This window comes from Anolis carolinensis, chromosome 1 (assembly GCF_035594765.1).
Source record: "Anolis carolinensis isolate JA03-04 chromosome 1, rAnoCar3.1.pri, whole genome shotgun sequence".
Classification (NCBI taxonomy): domain Eukaryota; kingdom Metazoa; phylum Chordata; class Lepidosauria; order Squamata; family Dactyloidae; genus Anolis; species Anolis carolinensis.
The window spans coordinates 290,549,354-290,576,948 of NC_085841.1; the positions used below are offsets into that span (position 1 = coordinate 290,549,354).

A 27,595-nucleotide genomic window follows, 5' to 3' on the forward strand; every position below is an offset into this window, starting at 1 on the left:
TTTTTTAATTTTTGCAATGATTACTATGTAGGACTGCTATCTGGTATGATATGAATTACTAGCACGGAAAGCTGGATAGAATTACCAGGGACCGAGTGAAAGCGGTAGAGTTGTACCAGAAACTGCACACACACGAGTCCTTGAGCCCCGAGGAAGCAAGCTTGTGAAAGAGGCACCAGGTTGTGTGCATGGTTCCTGCCGCAGTCATATTCCAATATCTGTGCTGATCTTTTTAGACCTTGGTAAAGGGATTGATGGATCTTTCTGTGAATAATGAATACCACTTAAAAAGTTTTGTCCTTGGAAGCATTCCTTGGCTATTAAAAGATGTGGCAGAGAAAAATTGATGTGCTTGCTCAAAGCAAAGACCTGTGAGCAGAACAGAATTTGTATACTGCTGATTAATTCCTCCACTAGCTTTTGTCTATAGTCCACTTCCTTAGTAACTGTGAACCAAACAATGTTTGGTTGATTCAAAGTAATATATTCATAGGGAGTTTTCATATATTGTGTGCCATTTGAACTTCATATGAATACATGCTGTCACCATGATCCTAGTGAACATGAATGAATTACCATATTCAGCATTGAACACTTTGGTCACTGTTAACAAAAATGAGGCTTCTAATTGGGCAGTGTGGTCCAAGGTGCCTTACTGTGCATAAGCCAAAAATGTCAAGCTGCTAGGGGCCCCACAGGAACCGGGTCACTATTCCCCATTTTGGTGTATTCCAAGGTCTGTGGTGTCCAGATCTCTTTCCCTTTCACTAGGGCAAGCTGGTTTAAAAGCAGGAGTTGGGAATGTTCAACAGCTTATACTGTTAATCTAACCTTTGCAAAGATGGCACTCTGCATATATGTTTGAACTATGACTCTCAATATTGCTGCTAATATAACACTGGCCAACACACATTTTGGTTCCTCAATTGTCAGAACTGTTTTTGGGTAAATTTGACCTGCCGAGTCCAAAAACGGTATCAGTTTTCCCTTATCAGCTCTGGGTTTTGAGATACATAACATATGCCATATACCAACCTTAATCTGCTCACCCATAGAAAATCATGATGGCTTCAAGTCCCCTCAGGGAGTTGGGGCAAGATAAAATGATGATGATGATGATGATAATGATTATATCTAAGAAATTAGAGCTGATGTGGTCTATTCAATGAAACTTTCTGAATCCGTACCATAAATAACCCTGGGAACAGGTCTAAGGACAAAGACACCAAGACACGCTTTTGCTGGGTTGTGTAATTATTACAGTAGGCCTGACTATTAGTGAGGTTGTTGAATATGATTTCAGTTGCATGCAAAGAACTCTGAATGGCACAGAATCATGCAGGAAGGCCTAGCAATGCCCATTAGCATGGTTTTATGGTCAAATTCCATCTGAGGTTCAAGTGGTTGACCACAGAACCATGCTGAAGGAACACTCCTCTAGGCATTGCTAGGCTCTCCAGAGCAATTCTATGGTATTCTTTGACCAGAAGCCCGAGACTCTTTTTATGTCAGGTATGAAATATAGGGTTCCAGGTACATTGCCTATTGCACCTGGCGACTGTTAAAATGCTATATGAGACGTTCATCTAAAAGTTGCCTCTGTTCTCTCTGCAGCTGGTGACGATGAGATTTCCTTTGATCCTGACGACATCATCACTAACATAGAAATGATTGATGATGGCTGGTGGAGGGGAGTGTGCAAAGGCAGATACGGGCTCTTCCCAGCTAATTATGTTGAGCTGAGGCAATAGAAAACAATGCCTACCTTTTATGCCTTAATACCGTGATCATTCATCTGATTTATTACACTACAAATCATGTTCCTTTTTCAATGGAAGGGGAAGATGGAGGAGGGATCTATACATATTCCTTTTATATTTAAGAAACTTTGCTGATGCTTTTACAAATGTTTATGGGCTCAGAAATTGCTAATATATTGTAACTCTTTTAACGTTCCCTGCTACAGCCTGCCACCATAGGTTTTTAATGCAGTTTTGAACATGGGACTTTTTTTTCTTCTGTTGCCAAATTGGTGGTGGAGGTCATAAAATTTTCAAGGAGTTTTTAGCTCTTTCTGACAATAATGCATGTTCCATTTCTTTGTGTGCTGAATTTTCAAGTAATTACATCCAGCTACTCTGTTACTGAACAGTCAGTTTTCCAGATCTCGACTGCGCAATTGTGTTTCCATATATAGGCAGCAGCACAACTCTGGATGGGAGAAGATGATAGGCATCTGATAGCAGGTACTTAGCTGGAGATTTCTTTTACATTGACAAAAGGAAGGATCAATGGCTAAAGCATTTCACACCTTCTTGAAAACCAAATGCAGAGTCCAGTGGAAAGCCTTTTCATGCCGCTTTAGTAAGCTTATCTAGAACTTCTCATGAGGCTATGCCATCAGCATTTGCTTGCCCATTCTTTGTCCCTTCAGAAGAGACCTGTGGGATCATAACACAGCTTCTGCTTGTGTTGCTTTTTCTCTCTTCTGCCCACAACACTGTGAGGTTTTTGATCTCAGATTTGTTTAGCAGTTTCCATTTTTATCATATAGGGAGGGTAATAAGCCAGGACATACATTGGTATTCCTTCTATACATATTGTACTGTAAGAGTTGGGAAGAAGAGGCCGATACCTATTCAACAGTAACTCTGTTATGCAACCTTCATTTGATTGAGGAATGTTAATAAGAGTAGCTTAAACCCTTGGAGATTATATCTATTTCTAAGCAATGTGCAGCAAACTATCCTGTTTTATATGTTCAGCTGAAACTGCCAGTAACACTTCAAGTAAACTGTACAGGTGTCTTTTTGCCATTTGCCAAATGTTAAGCTGATGTTCTTGCCACTATGTCAATGGGATACATAAAAATTGGTTAGTCCTTATTTTTAACCACATAAACATCCGTACCAAAGACAGTATGTACACGTATTCACTGTGTATCCTGCCCATGGAAACCGTCAGGTAGAAACTGATCAGGCAACAAGAACAGAAAGGCTTATAATAAAGCCTAGTGGAATATAACTTAAATTTTATATTAAATGGTTGTGTACTCTTAAGTACATCTGGGCAGAAGGGATGGGGAGGGGCATGGACTTGACTAATTGGGACAATCTTTCAGGAGGATGTCATTATCTTTCTCACTGGATGCTTTCTGTGTCACAATTGCATTAAGAATTTATGTTGGATTGGACTGGATTTTATATGCAGTTTATCTTAACCAGTTTTGCATAGGACACCTCATAGGATACATAATTCCTGTTTTCTTTTTTTCCTTTTTGTAAATTAAATATTCAAATAAACTTTTGAACCATTTGCTGAGGATATTGTTTCTTTTTGCTGTTCTAAGAGGTATGGCAAGACCCAGGATGTTTATCTTTTCTACTCTCAAAATCGTGTATTGGCTAATAATGGTGAGTTGCAGCATTTGGAGGAGTCCATGATTCATGTACCTGAGCTACTTGTTTGCTAAGAGAGAACAGGATGCATCTTATCATAGTCTCGAGCAAAACTCATAGTTACAGGATCCTGCTTTTACTTTAGATTATACTGAAAACTGAACAGTACAACATTAATAACAGCTAAAAACAGTGCATCAAACAGTGTTTGTGTACAATGAGTCATCAGAAAGCAAAGATGTGAGTAGGCAAAGATGTGGAGTTTCAGATTTAGGGCATTTCTGAATTCCAGATAAGGGGTGCTCAACCTGTATTTGAAGTGGAATTAGAATTCGTATTTGCTCCAGCATAAAACTAAGCAGATGGACATCTTTTGAGTTCAAGTTGCCATTGCTTTTTTGTATGATACAGTTTTTGTTCATTTGCTTCAACCGCCACCAATCTGAAGAATATCAAAACCTTACAAGTTCTGGTTCTGTGAAGAAAGTCTGAGAACCATCTTGGCTGCAATGCTCACCATTGGGGAGGGGGTGTTGCCTAGTAGAATTTTTTAACAAGACGTTTCTGAGCTGTTTTACAAAGCTGCTCTTTAAGCTACTTTATTTTTAGCTTGCACAGATGGCAAGCTTTAAGAGGACACTGAAGAATGTTTTTGCATCCAGTTTGTTTTACATAAAGTCCTGAAGCTGAGAGAGTCCATGAAAGCGGCCAGTCCATTTTCCAATGCCCCCATTTTTTTGATGGGCCATTCAATAGTAGGGACAAATTCTTTGCAGTTTGGAATTGGGTTTTTTTGCATATAATATACTGTGACTGTTTTTCTACCATCTGAATAGCTTAGGCATCTCATAATTTTCCTTTCACCCCATCTAGGCACAATCTCTTAAAGCTGGTTGTTTGGGGGGAAAGACTGTTATATAAGTATTTCCTCAGTAAACTCTGTTTTTGTTTTAGTTCATAGATAGAACTAATTGGTCCCCATTAAAGTAGGCTTCATTTTCAAAGCCATTTTATGTTATTTTTAAAAGGGGGGAGGGAGCTCAGTCAGTGAGGAACACATTAAATAAATTGGATTTTAACATGAAAGTTACTAATTAGCAGTGTAAAAATAGGCTTGGGAAAGGACTGAAATGCCATAGCTGCTGTTACCACCTTTACAAATACTGCATCTGAAAATAAATGTGTTGTGGCCTAGTTTTAAATGTAATGCTAACAAAGGATTCCAGGGTTTTGGTCATGCTTTTTACCATGTGAGTTCATAGTTAGATGTGTACTGTGTATAGTACATTGTACTACACAATGAAAATTGCAGAAGTTCTAAATTGCTTAAATCAAGAAGTATGTCAAAGGGTTTGAGTGGCTTCTCAGTTTAGAAGAGGTACCTGGTAACCATCCAAAATTACTTTCAGTTCAGGAAGGCTACAGCAGAAACAATCACTATAACTAGCTTGTGAAAGTCAGTATTACAATCTCAGTAGTATAGCACATTTTTAAGTGTATATGGTGAACAGTCTTCCAGTGGATTGTCCCTGAGCTATGAAAACGGGAGTCCTATATACTGTGTATATACAGTAGAGTTTCACTTTTCCAACATTCTGTATTATCCAACGCAGTCTCCCTTTTAGTAGTAAAATGTTTTTGTAGTCTGTATTTTCAATACACTGCAATGTTTTGGTGTTAAATTCGTAAATACAGTAATTACTACATAATGTTACTGTGTATTGAACTGCTTTTTCTGTCGATTTGTTGTAAAACATGATGCTTTGGTGCTTGATCTGTAAAATCATAACATAATTTGACATTTAATAGGTGTTTCCTTAATCCATCCTTATTATCCAACCTTTTTGCTTATCCAACGTTCTGCGGGTCTGTTTATGTTGGATGAGACTCTACTGAAGTCACCTCACACCCATGCCAGTGCGCAAACCCTTGACAAGAAGGCCGTCATTCAAAATACTGGGCATATGGCTATATCACTTTGATATCAGGTCGGGACTCAGGCAGAACTTTGATAATGGGAACAGGTGGCAGGCATATTTTTACAAAAACAACTTTGTCCCAGAATATATATAAGAGCAAGTTACTGTTATTTTTGCAGAACTATCACATCTGTCTCAGAACCCCATATCCCCAACAGGAATTTCTGGTCAGTTCCTTGTTCTGAAAAAAAGAAGGAAATATGCCCTCTATTGCTTAATGTCAAGCAATCCAATCTCTGTTACTCTGGTGCAAATACTCATGCATTTTTTGCCTTGAAAGTTTCCAGCTTGACCCCATAGAGAAGCAAGAACATGTAGATCTGCTGCCGCTTCCTAGGTGAGAAGGGTGCATATTGTATCAGTACTGTAGTCTCTCCCACCAAGGAAACACGTAGAGAACCTATGAACAATGCTTTTACACCTACTAATCATCTTTGCCTTGAGAATGAATTATAACCATATGGTCTGCTACTTCTTCCTATCTTCCCTCATTCTCCATAGGCAGGGCCAAGGAGAGGAAGGGGGGTTCATTTCCAGTGCAGAGTACCCAAGCAAAACCTGTGGCGAGGCTAACGGCAGTAAGCAAATCATCTATGGTCAAGTGGAAATTAAATGGCCTTCTACTGTTGTTGGATGACAATTCTCAACAACCTTAGAATAACCAATGGTGAGGAGTGCTAGGAAAAGAAGTCTAACATTTGAAGGCCACACAATTCCCACTCCTGCCTAATGCGACTGTTGACTATGGTTTCAGCATTGCTCCTGCTGATCTTTAAGCTGCTTGATAGACTTTTGAAGAACACATCAGCCCATACTGAGATGGAGAAATTGGTTCAATATGACCCATGACCTGCTGTATGCTGTGCATCCCTTCTAAATATCATTGCTTTGTTCTGCTTCCACCATCCAGTTCATTGGAAGCTTTCTCCTCCTTCCAACACACACACACACACACACAAAATCTGGAGTTGGCACTCTGTCTTCCACTATGTTACTGGGTGAAGGGGGCCCAGCTGATGGAGCATTTCCTGCACTTGTCTACTCCGTGTATGTATGTGTTTGAGTCAGGGAATGGAGCTGAACCAGGGGTTATTGCCATTGCACAAGTGTATAGGTTGTACAATGTGATGCTTAATACCTTTGGAAAAGAACTCCCAGTTATAAGCTTTCAGGTGGGAAACTAACAACTGTAATTCAGAATGATTTCTTCGTGCTTGCCTCATCTCAGGGTGTGTTGAGTAGGAGGAGAGTCCAGGGGGTTCCCCCCTACCATTGCTTAGTGTCTGCAGGTTCATCGCCACCAAGCCATAGCAAGAGTAAGAGACTTGATTCCTCACACCTCAGAAGCCTCATTATTGCTAGTTTTAGGACTGATGCAGTCAATATGGAGTCAAAGAAAGGGGACTGGGACAATGATCAGAAGGCCCAGGAAAATGAGCAGTTTTTCATACTAATGAGGGAATGTTGGGGCGCCTGGGCTAATTTAAAAATTAGGTCATATGTAATTCCCCCAATTTTGCCATGTGGTAGGCTACATCAGGATTTGAACTTAGTATCTGCAGGTGAAATCTGTGCCTATTCATAGCACTAAATCTGTTCAAGTCATTTATATTTGTGCAGGTGCATATGGCTTAATTTATGGGTTGATGAAAGGCTGAATCCCAGAATGTAACTTTTTCTAAGATTTCAATAGCCAGCATGTGGGTTCTGGCGTGATACAGGTGTTGGTGATCAGACACGCAGAATCTGTCGCTTTGTCCAGCCCCCTCTCAGGACTTGCACCTGCAGTCCAGCCACCAATATATGCAGGTGTGTGTCTATTCTTGCTTATCCTAATTCATCTTGCAAAACTAAAGAAGAAACATAGTCCAGTAATATCTTTAATCATGTTTTGAAATATTCTTTTTTATTTTTTTTGGAAAGTAAAGGATGCCACATTTTGTGCAAGTTACGTTTCCTCCTTGTCCCCCCCCCCCTGCCCATGTGATTATTTACAGCTGTGCTTTTGTAGACAGACCAAACTGGCTGGAACCACTTGTACCGCTGTCCTTCAGATTCTCACTGATTCACTATAGATTCTGTTGCTTTTAAAAAAAAGGTACTAGGCACAACTTATTTTGTATTTCATAGCTTGGTGGCTAAAGATCGATAGCTGTTGTTGAGCCTGATCACATGTTAATTAGGTGCCTGTAAAGAAAACCCTGTTATAGGGTTGTTTTAGGGTCACCATAGGCCTGAAATGACTTGAAGACACCCAACAACAAAAACAACAAAATAATGTTTCCTTTTGTTGGCTTGGGCAGTTTTACCAGTTGCTTTATTTTTATGAATTTGTCTTTCCAAATGGCCAATGGCTAGAATTGTACTGGTGGTATGTGTGCATGTATCTTATGGCTACCCTTTGCATCATATTCAAAACAACATCCCAGGGCAGCAATAACCAATTTAAACTACTGAAACTTGAGACTTTTGCAATATTAGATATTAGATATGAATCTCACCTTCATTAATATGTCCATAATGGCAACAACTATTTGTTCAACAGTAGAATGCAGCAGTAGAATGCAGACATCAAACATCAAATTTTCCCCTAAACATATACATCCCAGTGACTTCAACAGGAAAAAAAATTAAGGACATGTGTAACACTCTAGTTCAGGTACGGGGAAACCCAGGCCCGGGGACTGGATGCGGCCCCTTGGGCTCTTTTCTCTTTTTCTCAAGATTTTAAAAAGTGTCCCATTGAGGAGGAGGGCGGGCGGGGGGGGGGGGACTGACTTTCTGCTGCTCTAGAGACCAGGGGACAAGGCAGCAATGGTTTCAAATGGCAGGGAAAGAAATTTGTCTGAAAAGATTAGGAAGAATTTCCTGAGAGTAAGAGCTGTTGGATAGTGGCATAGGCTGCCTCAGAATATGGAGGAGTCTCTTTCTCTGGAGGCTTTTTCACAGAGGCTGTCTATTTGGAGTGCTTTGATTGTGCCTCCCTACATGGCAGGGGGTTGGACTGGATGGCCCTTGGGGGTCTCTTCCAGCTCTAGAATTCTATATCAGGAGTAGGCAAAACAGGGTCTCATGAATACACTTTTTCTCTCTCGTCCACCATCTCATCCTGACCAAGGCTAGCCTTTTTGGGATCCAAACGTTTCCTGACTTTCCTTCCTGACAGGAAGGTGAGGAAAGGGCAGGGAGGAGGCTTAGGGAGAACCCCCTCCCTCCCACCTTGCTCCAGCTTGCTATGCGGCCCCCAAGTCAGAACGTTTGCCCATGCTTGATCTAGTTGAAACCATTGAGGCAAAGTTTAGAACTCTGGATATATTTTTTATAAGGGAGTATTCTCAATTGAGCATATACAACTTATAGCTGAGCAGACATACTTTGGGTCCCACTGAAATGAACCATCTATCTATCTAGAGTTGTTTTATGTCTTCTAGTTGCTTAGCAGTGACCCTAAGTAAGTAGTAAGTAAAACTTTATTTATATACCGCCCTCTCTCCCCGAAGGGACACAGGGAGGTTTCCAAGCACAAAAATAGCAACATACACTACATAAGCAACACAATAGACACATTATTAAAACAAGATTAAGACCTATACAACTAATAAAACAATAACAATCATAACGTTCGACCGAAAGAATAGGGATCAGTAACCAAATGGATTGACATGGTCTGTTATTAGGGATAGATGATCCTTGTACAACATATTTCAGGGTCATGAGTCGGCGGTATTCCAGAAAAGATTATTGAAAAACCTGCTGAAACCACCAGGTTTTCAACTCCTTATGAAAGGAGGACAGGGTAGGGGCTTGCCTAATCTCCTTTGGCAGGACATTCCAGAGTCGGGGGGCCACTACCGAGCAGGTCTGCTCCCTCGTCCCCACCAGTTGCGCAAGAGGTGGGAGCAAGAGGAGGGCCTCCCCAGATGATCTCAGGGCCCGCACCGGTTCATAGGGGAAAATGCGATCACAGAGATAGGCAGGACCCGAGCCGTATAGGGCTTTATAGGTCAAAACCTGCACCTTGAATTGGGCCCAGCAATTTATTGGCAACCCTAAAGGAAACCTATCACAGGGTTTTCTTGGCAAGAATTATTTAGAGAAGGCTTGCTTTTGCTTTCCTCAGAGGCTGAGAGAGTGTGATTTCCCCAGGCCACCCAGTAGGTTTTCACAGCTGTGTGGGGATTTAAATCCCTTTTTGGAGTTTTGGTCCTCCACAGCTCATACCACTACCCCAAATATCATACAAAATCATATACATTTGCAAATTATCAAATTTTACCTGTACAGAAACTCAACCCTGGGATGTTCTTGAGCGAATACCACTAGGAGTTAGTACAATTATCTGTTAAGATCTATAGTTAGATACATACCATTATACATTTAACACATATATCTGCATTAAAACATACAAATTATGTCCTGACGCACTGAACAGATGTACAAATTTATTATTGGGAAACAACTGCAGCACAACTTTATTTGAAATCAAGGTGATTCATCAAGTTACAGTTTTATTGAGAGTAGACTGCCAATAAATCTTTTTCAACATTAAGCAATTTAAATCGTTTTAAAAAGCTGTGCACTAATGAACTTTTTGATTCGGAAAACAGGCACTGTATGTACAATACAATGATGTTGAAATGGTTCTTTTCATTGACATCATTTTGATACATGATTTTGTACAAGTCGGGTTTCAAGCATCTGAGGCACATGCTTTCTTTTATTTACTGTGCTCTGATGTACATTATATAATTTGTGGTCTGTGCTGGTAGTGTTCTTGAATATTATGCCAGTTGATGCAAGTCTTTGATATTTGCTCCAACATCAAAATAGTGAAACACAAAGAGGAAGTCCCAGTACAATCCCTTTACTAATAGTTTCTTGAATGAACAAAGCATTGACTGAACTCACACATATCCCCAGTAGTTTCACAGTGTGGGGGGATCCTATTAATAAAAATTCATATACTGTGTGTGGAACAATTAGTATTAACTGTATAAATATATCTTTTTTGTTATCAGAATCATGAGAAAATATCAAATGGCTGGCATCCTGTTATTCAGTTGCAAGAGCATAAGAATTTCACCACTGCAACTCATTTTTGGGTTGTTTCAGGGATTAGGGGAAATTTTTTCCTATTGTTGGTCACAGAGCAATGACAACATCTATAGGAGCCTCTGGAAGACATCCAGAATTCTCTGTGGATTTCCGTTACTGAATGTCTATCTATAAGAAAACAGTTGGATGCTTATCTGCAGCTTCCATGACTCTCTTCTCCGGGACTAGGCTGGTGTGCAGCTTTAAAATGGTGGATTTTGGAGAGGATTGGCCCAATGTAAAGCCATAACCAAACGTTAAATTAAGGAATTAAAGAAAATAAAAATTCCCTGAATTATGAAACACAATGCAGATACTTGGAAGTTTCTATCCATGGCTTATTGATACAAGTCATAAGCTCTATTTATGTATTATAAATTTGATGATTGCATTTAAGGCATTTTTTTCACATTTCAAACAATTTAAAGCATGGGGTGGGGGTCAGATGACAAAAACTAGGGTTTAGAATAGCCAACCTTTCCTTGAATTGTCAAAGGCTTTCAAGGCTGGAATCACAAGAGTGTTGTGCGGTTTCGGGGCTGTATGGCAGGATCCTTTGAAGATGCCAGTCACAGATGCAGGTGAAACAACCAGGAGAAAATGCTACTAGAACATGGCTATACAGCCCGGAAACCACACAACACTCCGACCTTTCCTTGTTGGAACAAAAAACTGAGAACTCCTATATGCATTAATGAAGTCTCACTGCAGAATCTTAGCAACAGGAAGCATAGTCCTGATGCTGATATCTCTTTTACATGGATACGTGAAATGTATTTTTCTCCCAATCATCCTTTCTGAATATAAATCTGTCATGTGCAAAAGATAACTGCAAAAGGAGGAGAGCGTATTCAGCTCTGTGGAAGTGTGGCTCCTGTCCCAATAAAAAGGTGACACAAATCTTGATGCTTTCACCACATGAGTGATCGGCCTTGTTGGATGTATAAACAGAGGAAAACCATCTGTGTGGTGATGGAGATCCTTGCACGCAGCCCAGAGCGTGAGGATTTCTGGATCAAGGCTCTTGCTTATTGTCTGTAACGTGTTCTCATACAGCATCTTAACAGTAATTGACCAAACTTATAATTTAATGGCTGAATCATGAACTAAAATACACAGAAATATTATTTTTTCAAAAACCACTTAATAAATCAGACCTCAAAGCAAGAAATCAATACCTCCTAACATAAATGGATGTTTTTGCTCATGATCCAACCTAATTTGATCTCATTTATTGAGTTATTCTCATTTATTGTTTGATTTATCTTGATGATAAATCGGTATGATTTAACTCTGAATTGAATAGTCAGGCACCTCACTGGAGCTAAATTAGAAGTAAATTTAGTTTTAAAAATGTTTTCTATAATATCAAATAGTAGAACTGGCAACTCTTCTGAAAAACAAACAATTCAGACTGTTTTACTGTTTGCAATCAGAACCACAACCTTAGTGCAATATTATATTTATTTCTTACAGTAATTTTGGTTGCCATACAAGAGTAGTAAGGAGTAGGGAAAGTGCAAGTTACAGGAGCTTGATTTTGTTTTAATCAGTTTAAAATAAGAGGAATTAAAGCACAAAAATTACAGCAACATAGATAACATGAATACCAGTTGTTACACAAACAATAGCAAAAAACCTTACTATCTAGAAAAGAAAAGAAAAAATGCAATGGGAAAATTATCAGTAGTAGAGGCTCGTACGTAGAGTCATTGCCAGATCAACTGGGTAATGCTTATTTGTAAAGGAACTCAGAAAATCACTTTTATTAATTTAAGTACCACAAATAGTTAGCTTTTGTGATATGTAAATTATGTAAATCAACAGTCACATAGAGTCATTTTAGAATATATGAATTAAAACTTAAATGTTCCTAGACATCCAGGGAAAGAACTCTGTGCAGTTATACACAATTTACATCTTGTGTGATTTTGGTATTGTATACACAAATATTACAGAAACTAGGCATGTAAATGCAATTTATTTAAATTACAGTATATAAACAAAAGTTGTTCCTAAAACCTGGAATATCATTAACCATATTATCTTGAACACCTTATTTTGCACCATCATAGTAGCAGGACATTAGAAGGGCCAAGCTCACCCCCAGCATTTTAAAAAGAGATCAAGATGACAGGAGGGAACACGATATCTGTTACTATTGCTTTCTGTGATAAAACCAGCAAACAGTGCTTAAAAACTACTTTATCTTGGCAAAGGTGTACTTTATTGTTATTGTTTCTTGCAGGCTCTATTACCCTTAGATTATAAGACACAATGTAAAAATAAACTATTTCATTAGCTCTTTGATGTTTAAATCTCTTCTCTACTATAATGTACCCACTATTTAAGTGCCTGAAATAAGATAACATATGTAAGAGGTCCCCTTTAAGGAAGGGATTGCCATCACCTGTAACTTTGTGTACATCATCAATATTGAAGAGTAAAAGGTTATGAATAACATCAGCTTAAAAGTATTTCTTTCCTGTTTTCTTTTCCTATCATTAGTTTTAATGTATTTCCTGGCACGTATTATAGAGGTAACACCAACTGCATCCAAAGAAACAAAAAGTATCATGGCGTTCATGGTTTATTTACTGAATTCTGTAATATCACCAAATGGAAGACAATGATGGCTGATTTCTCTTTTTGTTTTGTATACACTCCCCCCTCCCAATTATTTGATGGCTTTTTGTAGCCACTGAAAATGTGAATGTCATCGTCTCCATAAAAATCTATGTAATTATGGAAATCTCAGTCCTTTTACATTTCCACTAGATTTTAATTACAAGGTTACGTGGAACTTTCAAATGCAAATAAAAACCTGCAAAGCGTGGGACAACAGCTGTTAAGTCAAAAGACCAGTTTTTGCCGGGAGTGGGGTAGAAGGAAGAGCGAGCGAGAGAGAGAGATGAATATTAGCGTTTCAGAATTAACCACTGCATTGTTAATTGTAACCATGTTTGAAGAAAGACGCATCTTCTGAAGAAGTTCTAGCAAAGATAGAAAATATAACACAGCTCTGCTGGTTCAGATGCATCCAAATGAGGTTGATTTAAAAAGGTCCAAACTTAAAAATTATTCCACAGAAATAGTAGTAAACCACAAAAGTTTTATTTTTTTTAATTTCTAGCATTGAAGTGGCACAAAGGCTGCCCAGTAGACCAGCCACTTATATTCTTAAAATATTGTGCTTATAAACTAGCTGTACAACTATTTAAACTTGCAATAACGAAAGATATTGAAATTGCTAAACTTTATGTACTACTTCTAGGGCTGTTGCAGACCTAATTAGACACTTGGTTGTGAGAAAACAAAAGTATAATTAGAGATAGGCTGGAACATGGAAAGGAATGAAGAAGGATAGAATGTGTGGTAGATGCCTGCCAAAAATAGGAGGCCTTTTAAAAATTAAAATTCATGATATTTGAGCAACCAATCAGATGTCACTTAGTGCTATAATGAAGGCTAAAGCTTTTGTGCAGCTGAGAACCACATTTCTGAAACATTACTCAGGATGGGGGAGAGCATACATTGATAGCGTCAATCTTCATAAACATTACCAAATTCTTACCATAAAAGATTACCTTTCAAATTATGCATTCTGATCTCCATAATAAATCAATATATTTTTGATAAAATCCCCTGTTAACTTGTTATCTTTGTTTCAACACATCTCCTGAAAATGAGAATGTTCTCTTGAAATGTTGCTCTAGTCCATTTGGTAATGGAGAAATGGAATTGCTGGATTTTTAAAAATTTTAGAAAAACATTGATTCCAGTTATTAGATTCTTGATTATCAGAAAAGGTGTCCCTGGTATCAGAGACCCATGATAACAGCGACCCATTGTTTTCATAAAACCAATTCTGAAAACATACACAATATTTTACATGTTAATGTTGTTTCTTTATGAACACAAGAAATAACTGTTAAACACCAAGAGACCCAACCAAAGACCTAAAGATGCACTCCTACATGTGAAAACAAGCTTTTGCTGGGTGGCCTCAGCAAGGGTAAGTTTTCTCATGTAAGTGAGAGTGGTTAGTTTGCATCCAAAGATCCTCTTCAAGCTGGATAAGCCCCCTCTGCACACAATGAATTGCAACAATAGCTTGTGCCAGAGTTTGTGCACCTACATACAGTCCGCAGAAGCAGTATTTGGTTCTTATGGCTTTTTGGATCATAGCTGTGATTGGGCTTCATGCCACCCATGAGCATTTTGATCCAGCAAGAGCAATCTATACATAAAAATGAGTTTCTCTAGATGAAATCCTCTTAAAGCAGTGGGACTAATTGTGCAGGGCAGGGAGCAAGGAGAGCAGAGAAATCAACAGCAGGAACTACCTCTGTCAGTCAAGGACATTGAATGGTATTAGCTGCCCCTGCCTTGACCTGGTGCTGGTCCACTCTTTGGAGGACATATAAGAGGAAGCCACCTATGAATCCACCATCAAGACATCACATTTGGAGGGCCCTCATACTTGGACAATGAGGGATTGCCTAAGTAGGTATGGGGTAGTAGTGGGAAAATGTCCCACTCATATGAGAGGATCTCTGAATTGCAGCATTGTAAGAAATGTTCACTTCTTTAATACTAGAAACCTGTAAAAGTTCTTTCCTGCTACATATCTCTGGTTCCATATTTTCAGAGTGATTACAGGACAGAAAGGTGGAAGAAAACAGATTTAATAGTATTTACTACTTTGAAAAAGTGACAGTAAATGCCACATTAAAATACCAATCTGTCATCCAAATCCAACATATAAGCATCTGAATACATCTAAACTGAAGTATCGCCCTACAACCAATGTCTTTTATTGCAAGCTTTAAACATGTTTATTTCCTTTTCAGATAGCTAGGACAGATTTCTTAGGTAGCCTCCACAGGTTTTACTTTTGTATATATGGAAAGGAAGCATGCTTGAAAGTTATCTTGCAACTTTGGAACACGCTAAACATAAATGGAAAAACAAAGACTTAGGTTTAGGCAACACAGATTCACTGGAAGACAAGAACTACTTTCATTACCAAGAAACATCATAATCTGGTCAAAAAGATGTCACAAAGGAATATTTGAAATCTCTGGCTGTATGAATGCTGTGTTTAATTAAATGCAGTAATACATTCTGAAAACTTGAAGGTTAGTATGAAACATCAGTGGGAAGAACTGGAAATCAGAATGGGAAAATCCACCGAGAAGTCAACTTACAGGTGCATGGGCACTAGTGTAATGGTCAAGTGCAGTGGTGAGGGAAGCAGAGACTGCAAAAAGTGCTGAGCACAAGACTTCATTGTGAAGGGACACACACCTGTGAGTTTCAAACCAAAAGGAAACTAGAACATTGTTGTTCAAGCAGAAAGGCATTCCGGAGGACTGGAAATAATTTCACGAATATGGAAAAGGATATATGTTGCGTGTATGTGTGCCCTCCCAGCACAGTAAAAGGAGAAAAAAAATCAGCATGGTTCATCAAGTTAGCAACGATTTACTTTCCTTATTCCTTCTACTTCCCCCCTCCCCTTTTAATATATATGGTCCCATTAATGTGAATTTACCTGAGGTTGCTCCTGGATACTAAACTTACAATCTGCATTGCTGCAAATCAGAAACTACAGGGACTGACTGATGCATTAAATTGGTGGTACTCTTGGGGAGCCAAGGCATTTGGGGTGTTTCAGTACCAGCCTATCTCTATTTATAACAAAGGTTTGTGAGGCAAGAGCAGCCGTTCTTATCTGTCCAACAGCTGTTTCAAGGCTCTTTCTATGTTCATCCTGTGGCCAACTCTAGTCACTCCAAGGTCTATCAAGTCTTCCTTCTGAAGGTTTGGTAAGTGAGTGCCATCTATTTCATTATCCATAAATGTCTCTTTATGTTCACCTAAGTTTAAACTTTCCAACCAATCTGCCACATCTGGTTTAGTCCACAGGTGGACAGGCTTAGTTGTAAAAGGTTTATTTGAGATTGGCTGTTGCAATATGGAGGGAGAAGGAGACCTGCTGCGCCCTGTGTTCAAAGCAAAGAGGTCGCCCGAAGGAGGCTGGCTGGGTAGGCTAAAAACATCAGAAAGGGTTGGAGAAGGAGATGCAACTGGAGCAGCAGCTGTCAGAGGAGCCGGCAAGATGTCTTTACTTATCTCTGTTGGTGAAGCCACCGGGCTTGGAGCATGCCTTGCTCCTGATGTCCTACTATCATAGTCTGGGGATCGACTCTGCAGCGTGATGGGCTGGCTAGTCCCAGGCCGGACAGTAAACGTGATGGTTGAACTCCGAGTACCTGAGACCGTGCTCATGACTTCTGTGCTCCTGAAATCATAAAGGAACACAAAAATAATTAGCAGAATTACCAATTTCCAACACTTTTAACTCAAGAACACTTGTGCACTGGTCATTTAAAAAAAATGGAAAAATGCAAAAGAAATGCCATAAAATTTGAAAAAACCATAGCAGAATGATAGAGAATGATTGCAAATATTTTAAAACCAAAGGTAATCTTAAATATAATTAATTTATATAAATATAAATAAATGTCAAACTTACTAATCTTTAATAAATCTTGGTAGTAATACCATTACCTGTAACTAGTTACTTTTGGATGGTCACAAGGGTAGAACATTCGCCTTTCAAAAGTAGTGTAATCAGTTAAGAATTAATCAATTGTATTATGATAAGAAGGAATGATTTCTAGCCAGTCTTAAAAGTTACCTTTTAAGATTATTTTAGAGGCATTTTGATAAGGATGTTCTAGTTTTCCTCATCAAAAAATAATAGAAAATTAATAGAAAAATGATAAACATTACAAGTAAAAAGAAACCTCTTGACATTGCAATTAACTAATGCAATACATTACTCCCCCCCCCCCCCAAAAAAAAGTTTAAAAAGTAATTTTCCACAGGGCCCTTTTAAAGCATTACATGCTTTTTCTGTTATTCCAAATTTTGGCCTTCAACTCCCAGAAATCCTAACAATTGGTAAACTGGCTGGGATTTCTGGGAGCTGTTGGCCAAAACACCTGTGGACCCACAGGTTGAGAGCCACTGTTTCAGATAGAGTTGTATCTGGGGCATCTAAAAGCACACACAGTTCCAAAACCATGGGTCTGCCCACAGGAGCCTGCATTCCACTAAAACAGATGTTCTTTCTACCATAAGCCATGGCAATACATGTATATCTTCAATATCTCACATTTGTCTGGACCCAGCTTCTACCAGCTCCTTTATACATGATCTCCAACCATGGCCAAACCCAACTCATATTTGATTCCCTTCTAATTTTAAGGTGAATGGTGGTATTGCGGTACAAATAGTAATTGATCAGGAATTATTCGTTAGCCTCTCCAATCATTTTCAGTTAAATTCTACATCACAAGATGAATACAGACAAGCATCGTGCTAGGGACATATTTCAGTGGGAGAAATCCAACCAGGACAAATCAAAATTATGAACAAATATACATTTTTATTTATCAATTTGCAATAGACTTGGCAGGTAACTCTAGAATGGGATTAGCAACAGCATGTAGCTCAGAACCAGTAAAATATAGATCAAAATCCATTTTAATTTATTTTCCTGTGATTCACAGGGGTCTTTAGTTACAAGACAAAGCACATACAATGCAAAATCTGTGCTGAAGCACTTTCTACGACCAAAGACACAAAGAGCTGTTCAGATTTAAAATTAGGTTGTCTCCTATTGACTGTGACAATTGCTGCAGACAAATAGATTCAAAGATAAATCACCTACAATTATGTATAAATAGTTTCTTTGGATTTCAGCTTGTATCATAATTACTTTACAATCACTGTTGAGAAAATTCTGGACAAAGGTTATTGATGTGCCATTTGGAAAAAAAATACTTGGAAGTTATTTACTCACAAGATTTATTTAGCAACAATAATTGTTTTAAATTATGTCCAAACAGAAGCTGTGCTAAATTATCTCCAACTGTATTATATTATATTCAGTTGTAATGCACGAATTCTGCAATAATAATAAAATATTAAATTGAATTGTTTGAAACACTGATTGCGAGTAGTGAGGATTAAAAAAACTTTTCTTGGGTGGTTAAATCTGCATCTTTAAAGTTGTGGAAAGAAAGCAATGTTGATTTACCTGTAATATATTTATTTTTGGCAAACAAGGGATGGACATCCAATAGTGTTGGGTAGCTCTTTCCATTTGCTCCAAACAGACCGGAAAAAGAAAGAATTTCTGATATCCCCACATGGGGTCCTATGTTCTGTTTGGTGCTACCCACACGATTCAAGGCTGCATCAGTAAGAGCAAAATGCCTAGATCAAGGGAAGTAATAGTGCCATTCTATTATGCTTTTGTCAGACCTCACTGAGAATACTGTGTCCAGTTCTGGGCACCACAATTCAGGAAAGGTATTGACAAGCAGGAATAGGTCCAGAGGAGAGTAACCAAAATGATCAAAGGTCTGGAAGGCATGTCCTATGAGGAGTGGGTTAGGGTGCTGGGCATGTCTGGAGAAGAGAAAGGTAAGAGGGGAGATGATAGTCAGGGAAATTGTCTGTTGAAAATGAGCATTTCATAGGAAAGACTAACATTTCTTTTTCCAGCAAAAAAAAGGAGGGACAAGCCAGAGCTCTGATTAGGGTGGGTGTGCTGATATACCAACACCCTAGGTTTTTACTATCTCCTATACGTTCCTCCTTACAAAGGCATCTTCAGGTGATTCAAAGCTATTGAGTTATAGTGCATAATGACTACGGAAAGTGAATTACAAATGGCTGCTATGCAGATTTCTGCTAGGGTGTATTAACAGAAAATGCTGCTATTGCATCCAAAATATGTTCAACCTCTTGTAAAGCTGTTTTAAAACTGAGATTAAAACACAGAGCCAATTCACCACACCACTAACAATGGAGCTACCTGCTTCAATGTATTTCCATTGCATCCAGTAGAACATTTTCTCTAGTAGTAGGCTCAGGACTGAACTGAAGGTAACAGCCATGTATTTAAAACTAGTAACTTCTTGATAGAATTGAGAAACAGCTGATAATTACTTGGATTGCAACAGACAGGGAGAGGGAGTTGAAAGCTTTTTATTTCATTCACTGTCTGGAGCACACTGCGTTTTTGAAGCTGACATCTGCTTTGAGAAGAACATCTCCCTATTGGTTAAACCAGACTCCTCACTTTCTACAGTCACCGATTATCCCCACTCTTCAATCAGTTCCTATCAGTAATAAGAAAAAACTGAGCAGGCAATATTATTCACCTGTTAAATTAAAATCTACCAACAAATATGGTCTACAGATTGGAATTTCCAAAATATCCCCAAGAAAGGGGAACACTATGTCTTGGAGAAATTACAGGTTTGTTGCATTAATTTCCCATCCAACCAAAGTGATATGAAATGGCAGATGCACAAGTTGAATTCAGAAAAGGAAGAAGCATTAGTAATCATGTTGCAAACATACACTGGATTTTTAAGTATATGAAATAATTTCAAAAGAAATATATGCTTTTTAGGTTATAGCAAAGCCTTTGTGTAGATTATGAAAAATATGGATCACTCTAAAAGAAATAGCCATGTCACAACATTTTATAGTCTTGATGCATAGCCTATACTCAAAATAAGAGTATGAACAGAATATGAAGAAACAGAATGGTTTCCAATTGGCAAGAAGAACAGATAAGGCTGCATTTTATCACCTTGTCTCTTTAATTCATATGCAGAACATACCATACGGAAAGCACTTGGAGGAAGGAAGTGTGAAAGCTGGAGGACAGAACATCAACAAATTAAGATATGCAGATAGTACCATATTACTTGCAGAAAATAGAAAAGATTTGGGAAAGACTTATGAGGAAAATCAGAGAAGAAACTGCAAAGTTAGTTTTACAGTTGCACATTAAGGGAACAAAAATAATGACCACGGATTATTTACATAACTTTAAAGTGAATAATAAATACATTGAAATAATTCACAGTTTTCAACAACTTGGCTCAGTCATTAATCAACGTGGAGACACCAGTCAAGAAATTAAATGAAGACTAGAACTTGGAAGGGAAGCTATGAAAGAACTAGGCAAGATTTTGAAGTGTCAAGATATATAACTCAATACAGGAGTTAGGATGGTCCATGCCAAAATATTCCCATATCTGGGTATGGTTGTGAATGCTTTACAGTGAAGAAAGCTGATAAGAAGAAAATAATGACTTTGAAATGTGGTGCTGAACAAAAGTTCTATGGATATTATGGACTGCTAAAAAGACTAATAAATTGGTCCCATAGTTCATACTTTCACCATTTAATGAGAAGAAATGACTCACTAGAAAAGACAATAATGCTGGATGGGTGGGTAGACCCAAAGAAGCAACAGCCCTGAGTTTAAAAGATCTGAACATGTCTTTTGTTGACAGAGTATCATACAGGGCACTTCTTCATAGGTGAAGCCAATGTGCCAGTAATTGATAACAACAATAACAACATTATTGACAGAAAAACTTGATACAAAATTCACAATTAGACACACACCCTGGTGTGAGAACAGCTACGGATATTAAATTACACAATTGTAGGCTGAATCTAAAATATCAAAATGAATGAGCTTTTTTGTTGTGATGAGATATCTAGATTATATCTTATTTTAATATTTTATCAAAACAAATCTAAATACAAAGTATTTATTTTTAATAGGTGACAGCTCAAAAACCAAGGGTGAGCAACTTGGTGACAAGTGGAGTGCCGCAGGGCTCCGTCCTGGACCCGGTTCTGTTTAACATCTTTATTAACGACTTAGACGAAGGGTTAGAAGGCACGATCATCAAGTTTGCAGACGACACAAAACTGGGAGGGATAGCCAACACTCCAGAAGACAGGAGCAGAATTCAAAACGATCTTGACAGACTAGAGAGATGGGCCAAAACTAACAAAATGAAGTTCAACAGGGACAAATGCAAGATACTTCATTTCGGCAGAAAAAATGGAAATCAAAGATACAGAATGGGGGACGCCTGGCTTGACAGCAGTGTGTGCGAAAAAGACCTTGGAGTCCTCGTGGACAACAAGTTAAACATGAGCCAACAATGTGATGCAGCAGCTAAAAAAGCCAACGGGATTCTGGCCTGCATCAATAGGGGTATAGCGTCTAGATCCAGGGAAGTCATGCTCCCCCTCTATTCTGCCTTGGTCAGACCACACCTGGAATACTGCGTCCAATTCTGGGCACCACAGTTTGAAGGGAGATGTTGACAAGCTGGAGAGCGTCCAGAGGAGGGCGACTAAAATGATTAAGGGTCTGGAGAACAAGCCCTATGAGGAGAGGCTTAAAGAACTGGGCATGTTTAGCCTGCAGAAGAGAAGGCTGAGAGGAGACATGATAGCCATGTACAAATACGTGAAGGGAAGTCATAGGGAAGAGGGAGCAAGCTTGTTTTCTGCTGCCCTGCAGACTAGGACACGGAACAATGGCTTCAAACTACAGGAAAGGAGATTCCACCTGAACATCAGGAAGAACTTCCTCACTGTGAGGGCTGTTCGACAGTGGAACTCTCTCCTCCGGGCTGTGGTGGAGGCTCCTTCCTTGGAGGCTTTTAAGCAGAGGCTGGATGGCCATCTGTCGGGGGTGCTTTGAATGCGATTTCCTGCTTCTTGGCAGGGGGTTGGACTGGATGGCCCATGAGGTCTCTTCCAACTCTACTATTCTATGATTCTATGGTCAAATCTTGAAACAAACTGGGTAGATCTGCATCAAATCCAAATTAGATCAGATTGGTCCACATTGGAGTTGAATTGCTTAAACTAAAGCCATCTGAATCCATTTGACAAGACACTGAACTGCAGTATAGAAAGCCAGATTGTATGTCTGTGAGCTTCTGATCATAAGGAGCCAGCCATCAGAGAGAGTCATCAGGGTATTCTGCTAGTATGATTACTTGCAGTGTTGTGCGGGATGATTGGGGTGTTATGTTGTGGCCTAAGAAGAGCTCATAGTCAAAATTGTTTCATCTTCCCTGATGAACCAACATGTGGTTGAATGAGCCTGAATCTATTGAATTTTAAATCATAGGAGCCAGGTTGCATTTAGGGCAAATATGGCTTCTTACATGTTAAGACAGGAAAAAACACATTGAAGATTCTGGAAATCATTGCAAGTGCTCTCATTATATATGTCTCTTAGGCAATAACAGATTCACAGATGTAAGAATTCAACACATTTCTGGAGAAGAAGAAGTCATGTGGTGGTAAATCCTGAGTGAGTGGGACACGAGACAGCAATGTACAGACCTGCCTATAAAAATATCTCCCTGATAAAAAGATCCAGGAGACATGTGGGAAGCTGGAATATGCCCATCAAAGGTCTGGAACCCCAACCTTATGAAGAACACTTCCAGAAACAGAGTATGCTTCGCTTGTAGAAGACTAAAAATGACATAATGATGGTCTGAGTGATGTCACATAGAAGGAGCACACTTCTTTGCTGCCTCAGAGGCTAGAACATGAACAACTGGATTCAAATTATCAAAAAGATATTATACCTAAACATTAAGATGACCTTTTTATTGTAAGAGTTTATAAACAGTGGAATAGACTGCCTTGGGAAATAGTGAACTTTCATATTTGGTTTAAAAAAAAAAAAAGGTTGGATGGAAATCTTGCCATTGAGCTTTAGTGTTGTTCCTACATGGTGGGAATTTGTACTATATTACCCTTGTAGTCTTTTCCAACTCAAAGGTCATATGATTCTATGACAAATGAGGTTGCCAGCTTATCAAGCTTATTGACTTATTTCTTCTAATTTACATGACAATGCATCAGTTTTACTCTCAGAAATAGAAATATAAAGGACCAAGAGTCTTTGGTAGAACTGCTTATTGGTTTGGATCACTCTGAACAAATGGAATGAACAAATGTTTTAGTTAATAGTTAGAAAATGGAAGGCAAATATCATTTAAGAGGCATCACAGAAACCTCATGGGATGAGTCTTATAACTGAAATGTAAACTGAAAGGTATATTGTATTCAAAAGGAACAAACTGAACAGGAAGGGAAGCGAAGTAGTTCTACATGTAAAGGATGTCTAAATCTGTGAGGAGATCTATGGCTTCAAAGTCTTAAAACTTGGAAGACAGACTGAAAATACTTGGTTAAAAAGAACAGTGACTATGAGATTTGCTCATTGGATTATACTTTCTTAGAACAGATTCATAAAATTCAAAAAAGCAAAGATATCGTAGTAACAGAAGACCTCAACTAACCTTATATTTGTTAGAAGTGAAAGTGTGCCAAGAAGTAAGGTCAAAAAATTTTCTCACTTGTCTTGCTGACAATTTCATATATAGAAGGCGAAAGATGTTAACAAGGGGATCAACTATTTTGCACATGTTCTCACCAATAGAGATGGGGATGGAAAAAATTAATTTCTCTCTTCTCACCCTCATTCTAACTCACCTACCACATTCTTTCTTTTCCCTTTCTTTCCATGCATCCTTTTTTAAAATTAATTTTAAACCCCCCTTCTCTTTAGAAACTTAATGCAGTTGGGTCTTACTTAGAAAAAGCGCAAGTTACAAAACAATGAAGTAATAGTAACAAAGATCATAAAGACAAAATAGATCAATCAGCAGGAAGATTTAGGCCAAGGTCCACTCCAGGCAACTGCTTTAAGAGGCCAGAGTGTTGGTGCCAGGAGTACGCCTTTTCTACAACCATGAAAGAGGGCCTCTTACCCTTCATTTCAGTTCTTGTAGTCCTTTGCACTAAGGTAGGAGCTCCTGTGCTCAGACAAATCATCAGAACTCACACACATACACAATATCAACTGGAGTTAGATGTAATATTGAGTAAGGAGGGTGTGAGGAGATAGAGGTGATTTTTCCAATGTGGCAATTACTGCCATTATGTTTGTGCCCATTGAGTACAAGTATGTTTTTCTTTCCTGGAAACTTACCAGGAACTAGCAAGCAGGAATGGACATGGGTCCAGGGAGCACCAGTTTGAATAGGACTGTCATAGATTAAACGAGCAAAGTAAATGGCTGAAGATATAGTGACATAGTAAGAATGGGGGTGACAGTAATAGATTTTGGTGCACAGATTATCATTCTTTAGGTAAACAAAATAATTTACAACAGTAAAATAGCATTTTGACAAGACTAAGGCTGCATTTCTGAAGACACTTATTTGGTGAATGCTCTACTCAATAAAGTGACATTCATTAGTGCCATATGTCAGGTTGCTCTAAAAGAGATTCTGGAAACATATGAAGGGTAACCACGTTGGCCATTTGTAAGAGGTTTGGTAAGTGTTCAACATTAACTTAATGTTAGCCTTAATGCAAGGCAGAGAAACGTTATAGCGCTTGAAAATTGTGCTTTTGCCACATCTGGGAACATTTGTACAATCTTTTAGCATGATGTTTCTGAAACTGCAAGTTCACCCAAAGGCTGATTTACTTCAATAGTATTAACACTGCAGTCCTAAAAGTCACTGTGATATAAAGACAAAGGCTAGAGCAGGGGTCCTCAAACTTTTAAAGCAGAGGGCCGGTCCACAATCCTTCAGGCTGGAGGGGCTGAATTATCATTTGGGGGAAAAAATGAACAAATTCCTATGCACACTGCACATGTATTATTTGTAGTGCAAAACAACAACAACAATGAAAGAACAATACAATATTTAAACATGAAAACAATTGTAACCAACATAAACCTATCAGGATTTCAATGGGAAGTGTGGGCCTGCTTCTGGCCATTGAGATAGTCAAATTAATTAGGATTGTTGTTGTTGTGTGCCTTCAAGTCATTTCAGACTTTGGGCGACTCTAAGTCTAAAATTATGTATTTATTCATTTACTACATTTATTTATTGCATTTATATCCTGCCCTTCTCACCCCGAAGGGGACTCAGAGCAGCTGTATGTACATACAATATATTATATTATTAGCATAGAACAATATTAGCATTATATATTACTATATTGAACTATACCACTATAATGTAATATTATATGTAATATATATCATATAATTAATAATATTATATGGTATTATTAGTATTATATTGTATAACATTATAATATTATTATCAATATTATATGTATATACAATATATTACATTATTTAAAATGATATAAAATATTATATTATAAAACTGAGGGCGGGGGCCAGGTAAATGACCTTGGAGGGCCGCATCCGGCCCCCGGGCCTTAGTTTGGGGACTCCTGGGCTAGAGTATGCTGACTATTTCAGCAATAAGATGTTTAAGCCCAACATTACACGAACAATAATCAGGGCCAGTATCAAACTTGGAAGGGCCATTATAGTTGGCACTGTGGAGAAGTGCGTTAAAGCACTGAGCTGGAGACCGAAAGGTCCCAGGTTCAAACCCCGGGAGTGGTGTGAGCGGCCACTGTTAGCTCCAGCTCCTGCCAACCTAGCAGTTCGAAAACATGCCAATGTGAATAGATCAATAGGTACTGCCCCGACAGGAAGGTAACGGTGCTCCATGCAGTCATGATGGCCACATGACCTTGGAGGTGTCTACGGACAACACCGGCTCTTCGGCTTAGAAATGGAGATGAGCACCAACCCAGAGTCAGACATGACTGGACTTAATGTCAGGGAAACCTATACTTGGTGAATGGCTCTCTTAATCTCCACTCTCTGGAAGTCTCTCCTCTAGCTCTCCTTCTTGCTGAACTGAAGGAAGACTTAGCTGTTCATCAGGATGAACTGCTGAAGAATTCAGCTGTCTTCGTCATGTTGGAAGAGACCACAAGGGCCATCCAATTCCAAACACTTGCCTTGCACAAAGAACTCCTGACAACAGCCATCCAGGTTTTAGTTTTAAATGTTCAAAGAAGGAGACTCCACTGCACACACTGAAGCAAAATATTCCATAACTCTTACTTTCTTCTTATTGTCTTTGTGTATTTTGCTGTAGCTTGAATCCATTGCTTTGTGTCCTCATCTCTTGAACAGCAGAAAACAAGATTGTTCCATCTTCACTATGACATCTTTTCAGATTGCTAGCATATGGGCTTTTATCCTTCTTTTCTAGGGTAAACATGCTCAGCTCCCTAAGCCATAAAGCATGCCTTTTAGGCCCTTTACTATTTTGCTCATCCCTTTCTGAACACATTACACCATGCCAATATCTTTTTTGAATCATTTCGCTCAGTTTGTTCTGCATCACGGCACACTGAAATGAATGGAAAATAGTTTTGGCAAAGAAATTGGTTACTTCTTTACGGGTGTAAAATTCCATCCCCACTCCCCATCTGCTGCATCTTGGCATATATTCCCTCATATTGCTTAAATAGAAGTGCATGCTACAAGCAACACATTTCAGTGAGACAGCGAACAAAACTATTTCTCTCCCTTCCCCTTTGGAAAGGTCTGCTGGTTTTTGTGGTGCTACAGAGAGCCACTGTAGGAACCTTGCCTCTCTTTATCACAAATGATCTCTACAAAGATAGTTGCTTTCTCACTATTAGAGAAGGGGAAATAGCAATTTTGGAAACCATTAAACATCTTTTTTTGTTCTCTGGAGGCTTATCTACACTGATGGGGGGGGGGGGGGGATATTTTCAGCACTGGGTTTTCCAGACAGTGCAGAGATACAGTTAACAACACACACATCACACTTCATGAGATTGCCATAACTGGCCACACATTTCCTGCTGACGAACTTGTCTTGCTGTTGGGGAAGTCTGCATTTCCAATCCTTCACATTATTTTTATCCACATGGTTCTGCTTTCTTTTCTTTTCAATCTTACATGTGAACAAATATTATTTTCTGTGTCAGTGGACTAATGCTAATACATTGATATGCAGGCACACACACCTTTTTAAAATTAAAATTCAACCCAGGAAAGAGCCACTTTTTTGCAGGAAGGCTCATTTCCCCCAACCAATTCTACCCACCACTAACTCATCTTTCCATGACACAAAAGCAATGCGGCCACACATTTAAAAGTCCAGACCTTCTGCAAAACCTCAGGCTAAAATCATGTGAAATGATTTAAATTCCAAAGAAATGCAATGCAAATGAATCATCATGAATATTTGGTATAGGATCAGAGTCTCTACAAGGTGACTATGCTTTTTTAGTCCATGTAGACAAGCTGTGACAGCCAAGTCATCAGTT

At 38.7% G+C, this 27,595-nt stretch overlaps 2 protein-coding genes across 16 annotated transcripts in view; one reads left to right on the forward strand and one right to left on the reverse strand.

Annotated features, from left to right (window-relative positions):
• Positions 1 to 3,315, forward strand: part of cttn (cortactin) — a 40,005-nt gene extending 36,690 nt beyond the window's left edge. For both annotated transcript variants that reach the window (XM_008117378.3, XM_008117376.3), the window contains one exon: positions 1,615 to 3,315. In XM_008117378.3, the coding sequence (XP_008115585.3) occupies positions 1,615 to 1,751 (137 nt within the window). In that variant the 3' untranslated portion in view covers positions 1,752 to 3,315. The remainder of the gene's footprint in view (positions 1 to 1,614) is intronic.
• Positions 3,316 to 9,805: 6,490 nt separating this feature from the next.
• Positions 9,806 to 27,595, reverse strand: part of shank2 (SH3 and multiple ankyrin repeat domains 2) — a 405,147-nt gene continuing 387,357 nt past the window's right edge. For all 14 annotated transcript variants that reach the window (XM_062967836.1, XM_062967830.1, XM_062967835.1 and 11 more), the window contains one exon: positions 9,806 to 16,778. In XM_062967836.1, the coding sequence (XP_062823906.1) occupies positions 16,205 to 16,778 (574 nt within the window). In that variant the 3' untranslated portion in view covers positions 9,806 to 16,204. The remainder of the gene's footprint in view (positions 16,779 to 27,595) is intronic.